The 19,559-nt window shown below is 34.1% G+C and overlaps 1 protein-coding gene across 1 annotated transcript in view; it reads right to left on the bottom strand.

Moving 5' to 3' along the window:
* Window positions 1–19,559, bottom strand: part of CABCOCO1 (ciliary associated calcium binding coiled-coil 1) — a 129,929-nt gene that overhangs the window by 93,467 nt on the left and 16,903 nt on the right. Inside the window, exons 3-4 of the mRNA XM_021699923.1 lie at window positions 17,722–17,891; window positions 2,506–2,650 (exon numbers count right to left, since the gene is read on the bottom strand). Coding sequence (XP_021555598.1) covers window positions 2,506–2,650; window positions 17,722–17,891 — 315 coding nt within the window. The remainder of the gene's footprint in view (window positions 1–2,505; window positions 2,651–17,721; window positions 17,892–19,559) is intronic.

Below are 19,559 nucleotides of genomic sequence, written 5' to 3'. Positions count from 1 at the left end.
AGTAAATGCCTGTGCACATTACCTTCACCTAATTCCCAAGGAAGAGGTAGAATACACAATGACAGAAGCGTATGTAGACCAGATATATCTAAATGATGTCTTATATTGAAAAGCTGCAGTAGCATTTATATTAGTATATATTACATAAAATATATCAATGTATATATTGCATGAGTAGATTGGTCAGTACTTACAGCAATGTTAGAGAGGAATTTTGATATTAGTTTTTTTTCAAATCACAGACACATGATGGAATATACAATTTAGATCCTATTAACAGTATCGAATAAAATTTTAATCTTATTGCCAGTTAAGTTTCATGTGCTATAGGTCATATTCTAAAAACTACTCTCCCTAAATTGATAAGGGCTTTCACTGGTTGAGTAAATTTAATATCAGATTAAATTGAAACATGCTTATACTTTCAATAATTGAGTTAGCTTCATATTTATAAAACTTCTTTGTAGTCATTAAAATGAAAAATATTATATGATTTAATTGCCATTAAATTTATATTTGTGGACCTATGAGTCATTCTAAATAGGAATTGTAGAAAAGGACATTTTTCTTTACACAATTTCAGTATCAATTCTAGATATCATACTAACTGATATTTTATTTTCTGTAACAGATGCATTTAAAATGTACAATATCTTTGAAATCACAATATGAAGATTTAATGCATCAAAAATAGTTCTCGGGGCACCTGGGTGGCTCAGTCGGTTGGGCGGCTGCCTTCAGCTCAGGTCATGGTCCCAGGGTCCTGGGATCGAGCCCCACATCGGGCTCCCTGCTCGGCAGGAACCCTGCTTCTCCCTCTCCCACTCCCCCTGCTTGTGTTCCCTCTCTTGCTGTGTCTCTCTCTGTCAGATAAATAAATAAAATATTAAAAAAAAATAGTTCTCATTTACTTTACATGGGAGATTAGTAATCTTTCAAATATTACTTTTTTGTTGTTGTTTTTAGAAATGAGACTAGAAATTTTTGGTAAGTAAAGTCCAGGTAAACGTTCAATGGTGACTAACACTGACATCCCTTCCTAACTTAATCATTTTCTGAATAGAAATGTCAAGAAATTCACTGATGAGTGTTTGTCCAGAGAGACAAGACAAAAGAGAAAAGAAGTGCCATCTTTCACCACCTAGAAGGTGTGATTAGGGTGCCTGCATGGGTTTAGCTCTTATGGTTAACTATCAGTCCTGGTGCCTATTATAAACCTCTGGAGCTTAGAGCTCAGATGTAATGTGTTCTTCAAAGAGAGACCTGGTGGTCTCAAATAGATAAAGGAGGGAAAGAAGGATGCTATACAAATGTGCAGAGAATTCCCCTCACCCAGTGATTCTGATGGGCAGAAAGACCTTGGGGAACGGGTTCTCCAATTCTGGATTTCCACTCCCTTCCTTCCTCCCACGCAAGGACCTTGCTTTATTCTAATTGATATGAAGAGTACTGTAGCTTTTAGTGAGAGACACACATTTTGAGGTATATGTTTTATATTAAGAAATCAAATTATATCAAGTGCTATCATATAAAAACATATTATATCATATACTATTATTAATTCATGCCAGAAACCAGTATATAAGCATTATCAAATTAAACAGGTTAATATTTAAAAAGCTTCCAGACTACAGCCAGGATCCTTGTCAAGCAAATTATGAGCATGTCTAGGACATCATGCAGCACCCTTTATTTTGGAATTTTAAAATTTAAAATTGGAAAACACTGCAGTATATAATAATGGAGGAAAAAAGATATTCTGCAGAAGCTTTTAGTTAGGCAAAAAAATATTTTTACCAACTCTTGTTTAAATATTTGCAAACTCTAAAAATGTCCCTTGGGAGAGATGCATGCCCTAATGCAGACCTTGTGACAGATTATATAAAAAGACAGATTTCTTAGTTCACCAATGAAGAATCACTGTAATAAAAATACTTTCCTTCCATTCACCATCATTTTCTAAGCATAAAGAGAAACTTAATGAGTTTAATTGATCAATACTACAAAATATTTCAGGGCAAATAATAAACTTGAGGAAGCTTGCACATAAATCTCTTTAATTTCTAATACAAAACATTTAAAATAAATCTTTAAATGGAAATGACTGTTATTCTAAAATGTAAAATTTTGATTTCAAGGCCAACTACTAAAATATATAGTCTATTGTAACCAAGTCTGATTAATCTGAAAGAATAATTTTGTTAATAAAATGATATTAATTAGAGATTCAGAGAAAAAAGAAATTTTTGGATAATTTATCATAATTCTAGATGAAATTGTACTTGTCAAATACAAACCTTTTTTTAAGAATGGAAGGTTAGCCAAAAACTCAATGTCCTGAATTTTATTTATTGGATGAAAAATTTTAATATTATCTCATTATTGGCTGGGTTAATTACAGCATAAATTCTGTAAATGTCTAAAATTTGAATTCATTTCTATTTAATAGACATTTTGTAAAAGATAATGAAATGAAAACAAATGCTACTGAAAAAAAATCCATACCTGATTTTTAAGTAATCGATGACAGCATTGGCTTGTTTTATATTAAAGACATTCCATTCCTCATTTTTCTGTGAATGGGATGGTCCTATTTCAGCCATAACTTCTCCAAGCCATTTTATGCTGTCTTCCAAGGACATATGCAGTGCTAAAATAAGATCCAGAGCTTAAGCATTATTTTGATAGATGTTTTGGGAACAAAACAATCCAAGATGTCCTTAATGTGCAAATATTTACTTTTTCAATATTTGTGAGGACAATGGTAATAGCAATGTTTTTTAATGGTAAGTTAATAATTACATTTTGTGTAAAAGAATAGCAGCTGACACACCCAACAATTGTAAATTACTGTAACGCTACACAATTGTCTAAAGATTTTGTTTCGATTTTAAGATGCAAAGATAATTTAAAATCTACCTAAAAATTACTTTAAAATGGAAAATATACTTTTTAATGATCTTAGAACAAGAGCATATACAGAAATGACACAAAAGTTGTTTAGATTAGTTGGTGAGGAAGACCTACATGGTAGATTCAGTTACTGTAGACAGGAGAGTTGAACTCAGAACTGAAAATGTAAAAGAACAGAGTCAACCAACACTTGGCTGTGGCTGATTGTTAACATGTGGGAATTTGGGACTGAAGATTTTCAATAGATGCCAGAAATATGTATTTTTATGTAAAACATCAAGATATTTTTTTTCTTTTCCAAGCTACAGACTTATAACTTATGTAAGCTGTTTCTCAAATGTATGCGTGGTGGTGGTGGTGAGAGCCAGATGACAGCGCCGAGTGACGCTGACACCACTTTGCCACCATTACCAAAAATAAACAAGTCAATGATTGTGGTATCTTTTCTTGCAACTAAAAACAAACAAAAAAGCAAAAGTATCTTGTATGGCATATGTCCAGTTGAAAAAAAGTAGATAAATGTCAAGAGCCTTAGACTTAACATTTATAGCATCTATAATACAAACAGGAACTTCCATCTTCTTTTTCTATTTAATTATGCTCATTTTTACTTGTGTCAGGCAAAATATTACCTCACACACACCACGCACACTGACAGGTGACGAGTGTAGAGGTAAAACTGAAGAGTCTGGAGGTGGAGAGCTGAAAGTCTCTAGCAAAGACGAGGTTGCACCAGCTTCTTGGAGGAGGTGTCAGCTTGGGGCCTGGAGGAAGGCTCTGGGGAGCACTGTGCTGTTCCACGTGAGCCCCACCTGCCCAGTCAGTCCCAATCAAACCTCTGTCTCTCTCAGGAAACCATCAGTCAACTTTCCACTTCTTGCTAATGGAGTGAATTTTTCAGGGCAGCAAGAGGGGGTAATGCACAGGATTTATGAGAACATAAGCTGATTGTTGGACAGAGCTTCCGGTTACACAACAACTCTTTCACTCTGGGATGTGTTATGACCCCAGATTACTGATAAAATCACAGTAAAGCAATTAAAAATTTTAGGAAGACACTATAAACACTAATTTGCAATTTGTTTCTTCTAGATTCTTTTCTATCTGTAGGAATTAGAATGAAGCAAACTACATGACAATTAAAAACTGGTTTAATGGATGGCAATTGGTCCCTTTTTCATAGCTTCCCTCCAGATCGTCTTTTATATATGTCAGATACACGAATTATTGCTGGATAAATGGGCTTTCCTTTATCATTCTAAGGGGAGCTCAATTATTATTGTATATTTCTTTTCCTATGATAAACTTCTTTTGAAACTTTCTTGGGATAACTTCAGAAATGAAATATCTGTTGGATAAAAGCAATTCAAAAACGAATGGGGTGGGAGGGATGGGGTGGCTGGGTGATAGACATTGGGGAGGGTATGTGCTATGGTGAGCGCTGTGAATTGTGTAAGACTGTTGAATCACAGATCTGTACCGCTGAAACAAATAATACATTATATGTTAAAAAAAAGAAGATAGTAGGGGAAAAATGAAGGGGGGGAAATCGGAGGGGGAGATGAACCATGAGAGACGATGGACTCTGAGAAACAAACGGAGGATTCTAGAGGGGAGGGGGATGGGGGATGGGTTAGCCTGGTGATGTAGGTATTAAAGAGGGCACGTATTGAATGGAGCACTGGGTGTTATACACAAACAATGAATCATGGAACACTACATCAAAAACTAATGATGTAAAGTATGGTGATTAACATAACATAATAAAATAAAAAAATGAATGGATTAAAAATCTGAATCATTTTATTACTAAAATAGTATTAATTAGAGATGCAGAGAAAAAAGAAATTCTTAGATAATTGATTATAATTCTAGATGTAATTACACTTATCAAGCACAAAAATACATTTATATGACTATTTCCTTATGTTGAAATATAATTGACACCTTAAAACTGTTTTTCTATGTCTAATGTCTTTCTATAGATAACGGCTTTAAAAATAAGAAAGTTATCATTTCACTTATCTAACTGAAGTATTTGGTCTTTTAAAAATCACGTTTAGTGATGTGATTAAAATATGAAAGATTAAACCATTTAAATAGAAAGGGCTGTTAGAAATAAAATTTATCTTTGAAAATTTAGGGTAATGAAAGAACATGCTAGACATAATTAGTTGGAAGACTTAAGATAGTACCTTATAACTGCTACTGACTAGCTAGGTGATCTGAGTTTCGTTTTCTATATCTATAAATGAGAATAAGATCAATTTTCAAAATTATAGTGCTGTTGTGAGGATTAAATAAGACATGCATGCCAAATACTTGGGAAACTGAAATGATATGTACGCTCGTATATTATGTATGTGTAGTGCTTTTTAGAATCAGCCTAAATCTGGCAACATTTGATATAGTAGTAGGGAGGGTGAGTTCTCACTGGGGCTGATGCTTGTGACTTTAAGAAATTATTTAATCTTTCTAAATCTCATTTATTTTTCTCATTTTTAAAATGGGGAGAATAATAGAACTATTTCAAGGTTGTGTGTGAATTAAACGAGACAGAATTTGGAAAGCAAATGCACTGTGACTGGCACAAGTTAATCCTACCCAAGTGTTACCTATTATTATCATTCCTATTTAGGGGAAAACAGTCAATTTCATAGAACTAAAAAGTATTCTATGGTTATTTGCTAATAGTCATGTTATATACAGGGGAATAAATCTAGGCCCATGGACCTGGACAGAGGTCAAATACCCAGTCCTCCAGCTTGCCCTCAGTCAGGCTCTGGAAAAACTAGACCCCAAAATCGATACTGTTTTTTTTGTTTGTTTGTTTAAAGATTTATTTATTTATTTGAGAGACAGAGAGAGAACAGGAGCAGGAGGAGCAGAGGGAGACAGAGAGAATCTTCAAGCAGACTCCATGCTGAGCGTGGAGCCCGACCTGGGGCTTGATCTCAGGATACTGAGATCAGGACCTAAGTAGAAACCAAGAGTCAGTTGCTCAACCAACCGTGCCACGCAGGCTCCCCAAAATGTGTATTTTCTATGTTGCATACTCTTTTAGTTTGATCCACTCTGATTCCAGGTGGGCTGTCTGCAGTATGCCTTGTAGCACAAGTTTGAGACAAGGAACAGATCAGAAACTGCATCAGAAAATGCAGTTCCCTCACTAGAATTTTATTAATGGGCAACCATGCTACAGCTAACAGCCCCAGCTATGTTCTTCAGTGCTTGTTCTATTAAAATGTTGCTGGATGGGAATGTTCACTGTGGGCTCAGGCCACTACCACCTCTTAGTTTAAGTATAAACAGACTTTACCTCCTTCTCTGGCAGGCTTGGCTAAAATTATATTCTTTCCCGATGATAGTTATAACTTTGTTAGGTTTAAAGGTTTAGGGGGATTTTTTTTTTCCTGCCAAAAGAAAAAACTAGATCCCTGGCTTTTTTTTTTTTTTCTTGTTAGGTTTTACATATGTACTTTCACTCTCTCCTTTTTTATGAGTAGCTGGATGGATCCTGCTCAAGTTTTTAAAATTCATTTTTTAACTGATATCAACAATATAAAATTTAACGCAAAAGAAATATTTTCAAGTCAGTTGTAAGTTATGGAAAAAATTTAAAATGGAAATATCTTGTCAAATTTGGAATGTAAGATTCATGAAAATGTTTTACTTCTCTTTATTCTGTTTCTAGTTTGTGAACACTCAGCTAAAAGGTTGCAAAGCATAGGACTCTTCATGTCATATTTTCTTTTTTACAATTTAATTTTTGCATAGGTGATATATTCACATGGTTCAAAAACCATATGTGAAGATATATTGTGAAAAGACTTCCTCAACCTTTGTTGCACACATGCCCAGTTCCCACACCCTTCCCTACAGAAAATTTTTCCCCACTGTTATTGAGAAATAATTGACATATATCACTGTGTAAGTTTAAGGCACACAGCATGATTTATTGTGAAATGATTGCTGCAATGGGTTTAGCTAACGTCCATCTCATATAGATACAATAAAAAGAAAAGAAAGGAAAGAAAGGAAAAAAATTTTTTCCTTGTGATGAGAACTCAGGATTTACTCTCTTAACAACCTTCCTATATATCACACAGTGGTGTTAACTGTAGTCATCATGTTCATCACATCCTTAGTATTTATCTTGTAACTGGAAGTCTGTAACTTGACCACCTTCCACTGCTGGTAACCACAAGTCTGATCTCCTTTTCTATAGGTTTGGTGTTTTGTTTCTTTTGTTTGTTTGTTTTAAATTCCACATGTAAGTATGATTATACAGTATTTGTCTTTCTCTGCCTGACTTATTTCATTTAGCATAATGCCTTCAAGTTCCATCCATGTTGTCACAAATGGTAGGATTTCTTTGGTTTTTATGGATGAATAACATTCCACTGTTATATATACACCACAACTTCTTTATTCACTCATTCATCAATAGACACTTAGGTTGTTTCCATATCTTGGCTATTATAAATAATGCCAACATGGGGGTACAGATATCTTTTTGAGTTAGTGTTGTGGTTCCCTTTGGATATACTCCCAGAAGTGGGATTGCCAGATCATATGGTTGTTCTATTTTTATTTTTTGAGGAAACTTCATACTGTTTTCCATAGTGTTTGTACCAGTTTACAATCCCACCAACAGTGCACAAGGGTTCCCTTTTGTTCACATGCATGCCAGCATTCGTTATCTCTTGTTTTTGATGATGGCCACTCTAACAGGCATGGAGTGAGATTTCAGTGTGGTTTGAATTGGCATTTCCTTCATGATTAGTGATCTTTTCATGAATCTATTAGCCTTTTGAATATCTTCCTTGGAGAAATATCTATTCAAGTCTTTTGCCTATTTTTAAATTGGGTTATTTATTTTTGTTCTATTGAGTTGTAGGAGTTCTTTATATATTTTAGATACCTATGGAAAGTTTTTATTAGTTTTTTTCCTGTGTTTTCCTAGTATTTCTTTTTTTTTTTTTAAGATTTTATTTATTTATTTGACAGAGAGACACAGCAAGAGAGGGAACACAAGCAGGGGGAGTGGGAGAGGGAGAAGCAGGCTCCCCGCTGAGCAGGGAGCACGATGAGGGGCTCGATCCCAGGACCCTGAGATCATGACCTGAGCCGAAGGCAGACGCTTAATGACTGAGCCACCCAGGCACCCCGTATTTCTTTGTATATGTAACAAAAACATAAATTCTCATGTTTGTCTTTCATAAACAAAAGCACACAATTCTACACATTTCTTTACTCAGTAACAATATACAATTCCCCATACAATACCCAGAAAATGTCCTCACTCTTTTCTTTTTACAGCTGCATAGTATTCCATGTTAGGGATGAGTTATTCCCTATTGATAAACTTTTAATGTCAGAGTAGTTTTAGCTTGACAGAAAATTTTCAAAATATCACAGAGAGTTCCCATATACCCCAGTTTCCCATATTGCTAACATTGCTATGGTACATTTGGCACAACCAATGAACAAATATTGATACTTTATTATTGTCTAAGTTCATACTTCCTTTGGATTTTTTTAGTTTTTAGTTTTTATTAAAGTCTTTTTTTCTGTCCTAAGATCCCATCCAGGTTACCACATTACATTCAGTCATCATGTCTCCTTAGATTCAGGGCTTCTCAGACTTGCCCTGGTTTTGAAAGCCTTGGCAGTTTTGAGAGGTACGAGTTGGATATTTTGTAGTAAGTCCTTCAATTTCGGTTTGTCTAATATTTTTCTCATGATTAGACAGGAGTTAATGATTTTGGGGAGGAAGACCACAGTGCCATTCTTATCACATTATATCAAGGGCATATGATATTCGACATGGCTCTTCGTTAATGTTGCTAGCTTTAGTCACCTGACTGAGACAGTATTTATTTGGGTTCTCTACTGTAGAGTTCCACTTTTTCCCCCTTCCCATACTGTCCTATTTGAAAGAAAGTCACTGTGTAGTCCATACTGAAGGGGTGAAGAATTGTGCTTTAACTTCTTGAGGGTGAATTATCTACATAAATTATTAGGAATTCTGTATGGGAGATTTGTATTTTACCCAGTTGATTATTTATACAAATCATTAATTTGTATCAGTAAGGATTTGTGGATGTTAATTTTATACTTTGGACTATAATTCAATATACTATGTTATTTTGTTCAAATTATTCCAACTTTAGACATTGGAAGCTTTTTAGTTAGCTTCTCTATTCCATTGACATACCACCATCATTTTGATTTTTTGAGCACTTACTCTTAGCCACCACAATATGCCCCAGGCTTATCTATGTTCCCTGCTCCAGGTCTACAATCAGCCCTTTCTCTAAGGAGCCCTGGTTCCTTTTATTGGAGAACTAAATTATAAACCAAGACCTGGTTCCTGGGCATGCTCATTAATACTGTCATTGCTTCTAGGCCCTCTCTGTGGACAGAGCTAAGAAGTATATGTGTGTAAACTTGACATACAACTATACATCTGTATCTATCTTAAATTAAACATGAGTTCATGCTAATGTCTCCAGGTGATATTTCTAATTTTTTGCTTTTACAAACATTACTGCAGCTGATGACTTTACATACGTGTGTGTAAGTGGATATACAGGATAAATTCCCAAACGTGGAAGTGCTGGGTCAAAGGGGACAGTACATTTGTAAATTTGATAGATAGCTGCTAACCTAAACTTCACAGGGGGGTTTTAAATATATACTTCCATTAGAAATATCAGATAGTACCTATTTTCTTATAGCTTTGACAGCTCAAAATGCTACCAAAATTTTACAGTTTTGTCAATTTGATATACGACAAATGACATTTCTGTGTAGTTTTAATTAGCATTTTCCTTATTATCTTTAATGCTAAACTTTTCATTTGTTTAAGAATCACTTGTATTGGGGCACCTTGTGTTGGGTGGCTCAGTCAGTTAAGCTTCTGACTCTTAGTTTCAGGACTCTCAGTTTCAGATTGAGCCCTGTGTCAGGCTCTGCACTCAGTGGGGAGTCTGCTTCAGATTCATTCTCCCTCTCCTTGTGCCCCTCTCCCCTCATGTGTGTTCTCTCTCTCTCTCAAATAAATAAATGAAATCTTAAAAAAGAAAAAAAGAATCTCTTGTATTTATTTAGTCATATCCTTGGCTTATTCTTCTGTTGCATTGTTGGTCTTTTTCTTCTTGCTTCTGCATGCTCTTTTTATATTATAGAACTTAATAGTGTGCTGGTGTCTGAGATACAATAATTTCCCAAGTAACTTCTTTTGATTTTTCTTTTGGTATTTTTTCTTTGTAGACTTTGGACTTTTATATACCACTTTAATAATCTTTGTCTTTATGGCTTTGGAATTTTGAGGCATAGTTATAAAGACCTTCCCCGTCCAAGGTTGTAAGAAATTAATCCATGTTTTCCTACAACATTTTTATAGTTCCAATTATTTTACATTTAAGTAAAAAAGTCATCAACTTGGAATGTATTCTGGCTTATGGACAGAAAGAGGGTTGGATCCAATTTTATTTTTTCTAGATGGACACAATATTATTTATTGAACAGTACGTATTTTCATCATAGATTTGAGATGTCAGTTTATCAAATACTGAATTCCAATGGTTGGATCTATTTCTAAACTCTCCATTCTGTTCTTTTGGTCTGTTTAGTCATTAACCACTGTGTTCAAATATTTGAGATTTTATAACACTACTACTAGTGCTAATAACAAGATATGCTATAGCTTATTACACTTTTTAAAGACAATTTGTATTTGCTTATTTTCCATATTTTTGTTAGAATCACCTTGCCAGTAAGTCACCTCTAGGCAAAAATATCAACAATAACAACAACAACAAAAAACTGTTGGTATTTTTACTGCAATACTAATATTATACATTAACTTAGAGAGATTTAGCATCTTTATGATGTGGAGTGTTTCCAAGAATGTTGGTTTTTCTCCAAATTTAGAAAACTTCCCTGTGACCTTTAAAAGTGCTCTGAAGTTTTTTTCATATAGGACTTGTACATTCCTTTTTCAAAGTTTATTCTTGTTTTTTGTTGTTGTTGTTAGAGCATATATATTTTTTCTTTCATTAAATCCCTTTGTTTTGGGGCACCTGGGTGGCTCAGTCGTTGGACATCTGCCTTCAGCTCAGGTCATGATCCCAGGGTCCTGGGATCGAGCCCCACATCGGGCTCCCTGCTCTGCGGGAAGCCTGCTTCTCCCTCTCCCACTCCTCCTGCTTGTGTTCCCTCTCTCGCTGTCTCTGTCAAATAAATAAATAAAACCTTAAAAAAAAATCCCTTTGTTTTTCTACATAAATATATGTTTTTAAAATTATTATTAGATTTCCTCAATTTTTACTTAATATTTTTTTTCTGTTTAAGGATCCCATCTAGGATACCACATTATATTTAGTAATCCTGTCTCCTAAGTTCCCCTAGAGTGATCATTTCTCAATCTTTTCTTGTTTTTGATAACTTTGTCAGTTTGGGAGGCACCAGTCAGATAGTTTGTACAATGTTCCTCGATTTGGGTTTGTCTAATATTTTCCTCATGGTTGACACGAGTTATGGGTTTTGATAGCTTTGCTTATTTTCAATAGGATTGTTTTCTTATTGTTATAGAGACAAGTCTTTTGTCAAATATGTGATTTACAGATATTTTTTTCCCTGTCTGTAGCTTGTCTCTTCATTCTTTTAACAGTGACTTTTCATAAAACAAAAGTTTTACGATTTTATGAAGGCTAATTTATCATTTTTTCCCTATATGCAGCATGTTTTGGGGGTCATGTCTAAGAACTTCTTGTAAAACTCCAGGTCATGAAGATTTTCTCCCAGTTTTCTTCTAAAAAATTTATAGTTTTACATTCTAACTTTATATCTATGATCCAATTAGAGCTAATTGTATCAAATAATAATTGAAATATTGAATACAAATAATAATAAATATAAATATTATAATATAAATAAATTATATTTTCCTCATGGTTGACACAAGTTATGGGTTTTGATAGCTTTGCTTATTTTCAATAGGATTGTTTTCTTATTGTTTTGAGACAATAAGAACCCAAATAAAAGGTTTAGGCTGAGCTATATATTTTTTCAATATAGATTGAAGTTGTTCCAACATTTGTTGAAAAGACTACACTGTTCTGTTGAATTGCTTTTGCATATTTATCAAAAAAATCAGATGACCATTTTTGCATCAGTATATTTCTGAATTCTGTCTTCTGTTCCATTGATCTATATTTTATTTTAATTTTTTAAAGATTTTATTTATTCATAAGAGACAGAGAGAGAGAGGCAGAGGGAGAAGCAGGTTCCCCGCTGAGCAGGGAGACCAATGTGGAACTTGATCCCAGGACCCTGGGACCATGACCTGAGCCGAAGGCAGATGCTTAACCATCTGAGCCACCCAGGCACCCCCATTGATCTGTATTTTATCCTTTCACTAATTCAACATTGACTTTATAACTTTATAGTAAGTTGATGTGTGTATGATTTTTGCAGCTTTATTCTTATTTTTTGAAGTGGTTTTAGTTATTCTATTTCCTTAGCCACTCCATATAAATTTAAAAATCAGCTTGGGTATGTCTAGAAAAAAAAACCCTGCTAGGATTTAGATTGATATTGCATTAAATCTACAGGTCAATTTGGGAAGAACTGACATCTTTACCATGTGGAAACTTCTAATCCAACAACACAGAACATTTTTCATTTATTTAGGTTTTCTTTCATTTCTTTGGTCATCATTTTGTAGTTTTTAGCATACAGATCTTGTACATTTTTGTTAGATTTATACTTAAGTATTTCTTTTATTTTTTGAGCTATTGTAAAGAATGCTATTTATTAAAATTTTGGAATACAATGTATATTGCTAGCACATTGAAATACAATTGTCTTTTGTGTTTTGACCCTATTCTTGTGATCTTGCTTAACTTACTAGTTCTAGGATTTTTAAAATTCTGTTTAATTTTTATATAGACAATCCTTTCATCTGAGAACAGAGACTGTTTTACTTCCTCCTTCCCCTTTATATATTTTTTTACTCGACTGCACTTACTCCTAAGACTTTCTTTCAGTCCTGTGTTGAATAGGAGTAGAAGTGGTGAGAGTAGACATTCTCGCCTTGACCCTGATCTTATGGGGAAATCATCTGGTCTTTCACCACTCACTATAACAGTAGGTTTAGGTTTTTTCGTAGATGTCTTTTATGATATTGAGGAATATCACTTCTTTTCTTAGTTTTCTGACTCTCTTCTAAAATAATGAATGGATGTCATATTTAGTCAAATGCTTTCTCTGCATCTATTTATATGATCATGTGGCTTTTCTTCTTTAGATTATTTTTATTGATGAGATTTTCAAATATTGAACCAGCATTGAATTTCTGGGATAAGCCCTAACTGGTCATGTGTACTATTTTTTTATATGTTGCTTGATTCATTTTGATAGTGTTTTGTTGAAAAATTTTTTGTTTATGTTCATGAAGGATATTGGTCTGTAGTTTCTCTCCCTCCTCCTCCTCCTTTTGCTGTTGTTGCTGTTCTTCTCTAGACCTGGAGATTTTTTCCTAGAAGTTAAATAATTCAATCACTTAAATAGTTATAAGACTATCATGTTACCTATTTCATCTTGCACAAGTTTTGCTGGTTTGTGATTTTGGGGGATTTGGTTCATTTCCTTTTTGTTTTCTAATTTATGTATATAAGTAGTTTTTTCCCTAATATTCTGTTAATGTCTGCAGAGTCTCTAGTGATATCCCCCCTTTTTTTTATACCTGATAATGATAATCTGTGCCTTGTATCTTTTTTTTTCCTTAGTCAAGTTTTGCTTCATGTTTATCAATTGTATTGATGTTTTCAAATATCCAGATTTTGGTTTCATTGATTTTGTCTATTGTTTTTTTTTTTTTTTCCAGTTTCACTGATTTCTGTTCTTTATTATGTCTTTCTTTTCTGCTTGATTTCTGCTTATTTTTTAAAACTGGCTTCCTAAGATTTAAGTTTAGATTATTAATTTTAGATTTTTTCTATGTATTTAATGATAGAAACTTCCCTGTTATCATTGACTCAGCTGTACCATATAAATTTTCACATGTTTATTTTCACTTAAAAATCTTTTCTACCGGTGCCTGGGTGGCTCAGTTGGTTAAGCAACTGCCTTTGGCTCAGGTCGTGGTCCCAGGGTCCTGGGATCAAGCCCCGCATCAGGCTCCCTGCTCTGTGGGAAGCCTGCTTCTCCCTCTCCCTCTGCCCCTGCTTGTGTTCCCTCTCTCGCTCTCTCTCTCTGTCAAATAAATAAAATCTTAAAAAAAAAAAAAACTTTTCTAATATCTGTTGAGATATATGACCCACATACTATTTAGAATTGTGTTATTTCATATGTGTTTGAAGATTTTCCTGACATATTTCTGTTATTAATTTCTTGTTCAATACCTTTATGATCAGAGAATGTATTTGTATGATTTCAATTATTTTAAATTTAAGGTTGTTGTATGACCCAGAATACAGTCCACCTTGATGAATATTCCATGTGCACTTGAAAACAATGCCTATTCTGTTTTGGGGTGGACTGTTCTGTAAATGTCAATTAGACCCAGTTGGTTGATGGTGTTTTTCTTTTGGTTTAGTCTCTTTGTAGTCCAGTCAGCCTCCTGAATTTATATATTTATGCCTTTTGCCAAATTTGTGAAGTTTTCAGCGATTATTTCTTCAAATGTTTGTTTAGCACTATACTCTTTCTCCTTTCTGAGACTCTAACAATATGTATATTAGAACTTTGGTTGTCCCACAAGTCCCTGAGGTTTTTTTTTTTTTTTTTTTTAAGATTTTATTTATTTATTTGACAGAGAGAGACACAGCGAGAGAGGGAACACAAGCAGGGGGAGTGGGAGAGGGAGAAGCAGGCTTCCCGCGGAGCAGGGAGCCCGATGGGGGGCTCGATCCCAGGATCCTGGGATCATGACCTGAGCCGAAGGCAGACGCTTAACGACTGAGCCACCCAGTCGCCCCGTCCCTGAGGTTTTGTTAATTTGTTTGCCAATCTTTTTTTCTCTGTATTGTTCAAGATTGGATAACTGCTATCACTCTATGTTCAAGTTCACTGATTTTTTCCTTTGTCTCCTCTCCATTTTGCTATTATTTCTATCTAATGAGATTTTAATTTTGGTTATTGTATAATTTTATTCTAAAATTTCTATTTGTTTCTTCTTTATACCTTCCATTTTTTTTTCATGATTCTTTTTCTTTTAACATTTATTTCAAGGATGTTCACAATTGTTCATTTAAGCACTTTTATAATACCTGTTTCAAAGTCTTTAACATATAATCTCAATATCCATTTCATCTCATTATTGGCATCTATTTATTATTATTTTCCACTCAAGTTGAGATTTACATGGTTCCTTGCTTGCCAAGTAACTTTGGCAATGTTGTTGAAATATATTTGTTCATTTGTTCATTAGGGGAAAAAAACAACCAAAGTCTGTCTGATCAGTTAATATCATAACAAATTTGTTTCATTATCAAGTTTAATTATTTTTTCTTGTATCAGTTATTTATCTTTTTTGTTTTTTAAAGATTTTATTTACTTGAGAGAGAGAGTGAGAGAGAGAGAGAGCATGAGCAGAGGGGAGGGAGAGAGACAAGCAGACTCCCCACTGAGCAGGGAGCCCGACACAGGGCTCAATCCCAGGAGACTGGGATCATGACCTGAGCTGAGGGCAGATGTTTAACCTACTGAGCCACCCAGGCGCCCCCAGTTATTTATCTTTAACATGGCACTACATACTTACATATAAGCAAAGATAAGATTCTCCCACTTGCAGAGAAGGAAAATAATGCTTTTTTCTTCTCACATACAAGAACTACCAATTCTTCCCTTGTAAGGATGACTAGGAGTAGGAAGGGTGTATAAGGCATGAGTGGCTTCTCTATTAGTTTAGCTAGTTCACTTAAAATTTCTCCTGCTAGAAACTGATACACAGAACAGAATAGGCTTTTTGTGGCCACAAATAGGCACCCACATATTTGACAATTCTGTTGTCAATTCTTTAGGGAGAGCAAGGTCTTCTACCTGCTCATTAAAAAAAAGAAGAAGAAGAAAAGAAAGTAAACACAAGCAAACAACCAAAAAGCAAAGAAAAGTTTAAAAAAAGTAAGGAAAGGAAAAAAAGGAAAGAAGGAAGTAAGGGAGGGAGGGAGAGAGAGAGAGGGAGGAAGGAAGAAGCAAGCTCTCAAGTGACATAAGCATGTCTTTTTTTAATTTTTAAAAATAATTTTATTTTTATCAACATATAATGTATTATTTGTTTCAGGAGTACAGGTCTATGATTCAGCAGTCTTACACAATTCACAGTGCTCACAATAGCACATACCCTCCCCAATGTCCATCACCCAACCATCCCATCCCTCCCACCCCTCTCCACTCCAGCAACCCTCGGTTTGTTTCCTGAGATTAAGAGTCTCTTATGGTTTGTCTCCCTCTCTGGTTTTGTCTTGTTTCATTTTTTTCCTCTCTTCCCCTATGATCCTTTGCCTTGTTTCTTAAATTCCACATATCAGTGAGATCATATGATAATTGTCTTTCTCCGATTGACTTATTTCGCTTAGCATAATACCCTCTAGTTCCACCCATGTCATTGCAAATGCAAGATTTCATTTCTTTTGATGGCTGCATAATATCCCATTGTGTGTGTGTGTGTGTGTGTATATATATATATATATATATATATATATATATATATACCATATCTTCTTTAGCCACGTCTTTCAATTGAGACACAAATACCCTTGTGTGTTTATAGTGCTCATGGTGTTTTTTTTATGGAGCTTTATTTTTTATTATTATTTTTTTAAAAAATATTTTGGGGGTTGGAATTTTATTTTTTTTATTATGTTCAGTTAGCCAGCATATAGTACATCATAAGTTTTTGATGTAGTATTCAATGATCCATTAGTTGTGTATAACACCCAGTGTTCACCACAGCACGTGCCTTCCTTAATCCCCATCACCCAGTTACCCAATCCCCTCAACCCCCTCCCTTCTGGCCTTTTGATTATATACTTTGAAATTCAAGTTCTAGTTCTGTATGTCCCCAGCTTGCAACCTTGTTCTCTGGACTCCTTTCTCAGCTCTGAGACCGTGGTTATAATACCTCCCATGCAGGAGTTGCTCTGAGGTTCAATAATGCATGTTAAAGATTAGAACAAAACAGTGCCTAGCACACAGAGCTGGCAATATATCAGTGATAGACTTCTTTCTTCCAAGAAGCAATTGTATTTATTCTGAAACAAAATTTATCACAATGAAAAGTGCTCTAAGGAAGAATTTCCAAATTTCCTATAGTAACTCATTTCAATGTTATATATAAGAAAAAAAAGTCACAAAATCTAAGTGTATGTGAGCAATATCTATTTAATGGGGCTTAGATATCGACTAAAGTACCTCCTCTCATTAGTCATTTCTGAGTTATCCCAGTAATACTTTTAGGTAAGATGAAATGAAAACAGTTCAAACAATGAAAAAATACCTAAATAAATGTGAACTACGTGACATTTTGGGGATGGATGGCACTGATAAGATTTTTTAAATGAAGCTAACATATCTTTGGCTAGTTAATTAAGATAACTTTAGCCTGTTAAATACTGTTTGAAATTTTACAACTTACTGAAGGTGTGGACTATATATCTTTGCTCTATCCAGAAAAAAATCCCATAATTTTCACTGAAGGAATTACAATAAAATTAGGAACTTTTGCTTAAGAACATTAATTTAAACAGTGGACTAAATTTTCTTTTCTTAAAAAAAAAAGAAAAATAATGTACTTACTTCTAAGATTATGAAGTAACATATCTAGTAAAGTCATAAATTTTGAATATTGAATAACAGAAAATTCCATTCCTCTAGCCCACAAAAATCCAGATACATAATAATCCAGTAGAATGGCTTCCTTTAAACAGGTGTGAAGGTTTTTGAAATTCAAAAACTTTTTCAGTTTTCTGTAATAAAAAGAAAAATCCAGACATTAAAATCAGATTAGTGAACAGTTCCTTTTCTAAGTTTTGAAAATGCAGATATTTTTCTTGAATGAAAATTCTATAAATCTAAAAATATCAAAATCCTAAGTCCAAAATGACATTTCAAAAGGAAAGAGAAAGGGAGAAGTCATATCAAAATCCTAAGTCCAAAATGACATTCAAAAGGAAACAGAAAGAGGGAAGAGGAGGAAGAGATGAAGAGAGCAATCATGAGCATTCTTGTTGGTCTTCTTCCTCCGCTTCCTCTATTCTTGTAATTCTCTTCCTCATCTTCCTCCTCTTCTTCCTTCTTCTGTCTTCGAAGTACAGTTACTCTACTAGCATTTTTTTTCTCTGAAATTTAGTATCTTTTTTCTATTTATAATCAAGTTTGTTTCTGATGATGTTCTGGAACTATATTGTTAAATATTTGTTGTTTTCTTTTTTGAAGAATTCAAATTATGTCTGTTTTACTCATTTTGTCTATAGCTATAATTTTCTATTAACCTTCAAAATTTTTTTCAAATCATTTCCTTTTAATTTTATATACTTTCTTCTAGGTCCCTTAGTGTTTTTAGCAGTGTTAATTCTCCCTTGGGTTGCTTACAGAGCTCACCTCTGTAAGATCTTTTCTACTCTTTGCTTTTTTAAATGCTTTATCACCTTTATTTCTTGTTATCTCTTCCTTGAGTTTTTATATCTCTGTTTTATGCTCTTGTTGTGGTTGCTTCGTAAGTTTTTTTTTTTAATTCATGATAAATGTTTGACAGTATATTTTTCTGCTCATGGCTATATTCATTTGGTTGTATTTTCTTTCCTGTATTTTTCCCCCATTCTTCAATTACTTTTTTTTCTTAAAATGGCTTTGTATGCATATTCCTTGTTTTGTACTCAGACTTGGCCATGTGACAAACTATTTTCTGTACAGAGTAAGTTTGTGTCATTTATTCTAGTTTTTTACTTTTTTTTCATTAGTGGGGGGAAGAAAAATAAAAGTAGGATAGGTTCTCATAACCATCACATAAACAATCTATTTCTTGTAAATATGGGAATTATCTGGCCCTGCTGTTGCAAACAAGAGTTCTTGAAATGGCACTTCAGGGTTTTCTTCTCACCCAGGAGAATAATTTATATTTTTTAACTCACTCTAAGATCTTCAACTATGTGTATCTTTCTTGTTCTTCCCCCACTTTTGCTTGATCTATAATGCTTCTGGCAGTCATCCTCTATTTTGTGGTTTGGGCATACAGGATTCACCTTGTTTGGACAAAGAAGTTATTGGTATTTCCTTGTTGCTTATATGTGGTTTCTGAGGAACTGTGTGTGGGTGTGTGACAACTTTATACTGCCATTTTCAAAAAAGGAAATCCTTATTATTCATAATATTGAAATAGACTCTATAATCAGAATAATAAATACAGCAGGATTAAACAAGTTTGGGAAAAAATAAAGCTGATGTTGTATTTAACTAACATCCATCTCATCTACAGGGGTGTCAAGGTAGACCTCAACCCCAAAAGTGAGTTCTGATTCCTCTAAACCAATTATGATAATCTCTCCCTCTTCCCATAAAGCCATATAATGGCATTCAGTATATGGTATTCTCTATAGTAACTACTGGTCTATGGTGGGCACTCTCCTAAATTGTTC

Source organism: Neomonachus schauinslandi, chromosome 6 (genome assembly GCF_002201575.2).
Source record: "Neomonachus schauinslandi chromosome 6, ASM220157v2, whole genome shotgun sequence".
In the NCBI taxonomy this organism is placed as follows: domain Eukaryota; kingdom Metazoa; phylum Chordata; class Mammalia; order Carnivora; family Phocidae; genus Neomonachus; species Neomonachus schauinslandi.
The sequence above is the reverse complement of the archived record's forward strand: the minus strand, read 5'-3'. Positions and strand labels throughout refer to the sequence as shown.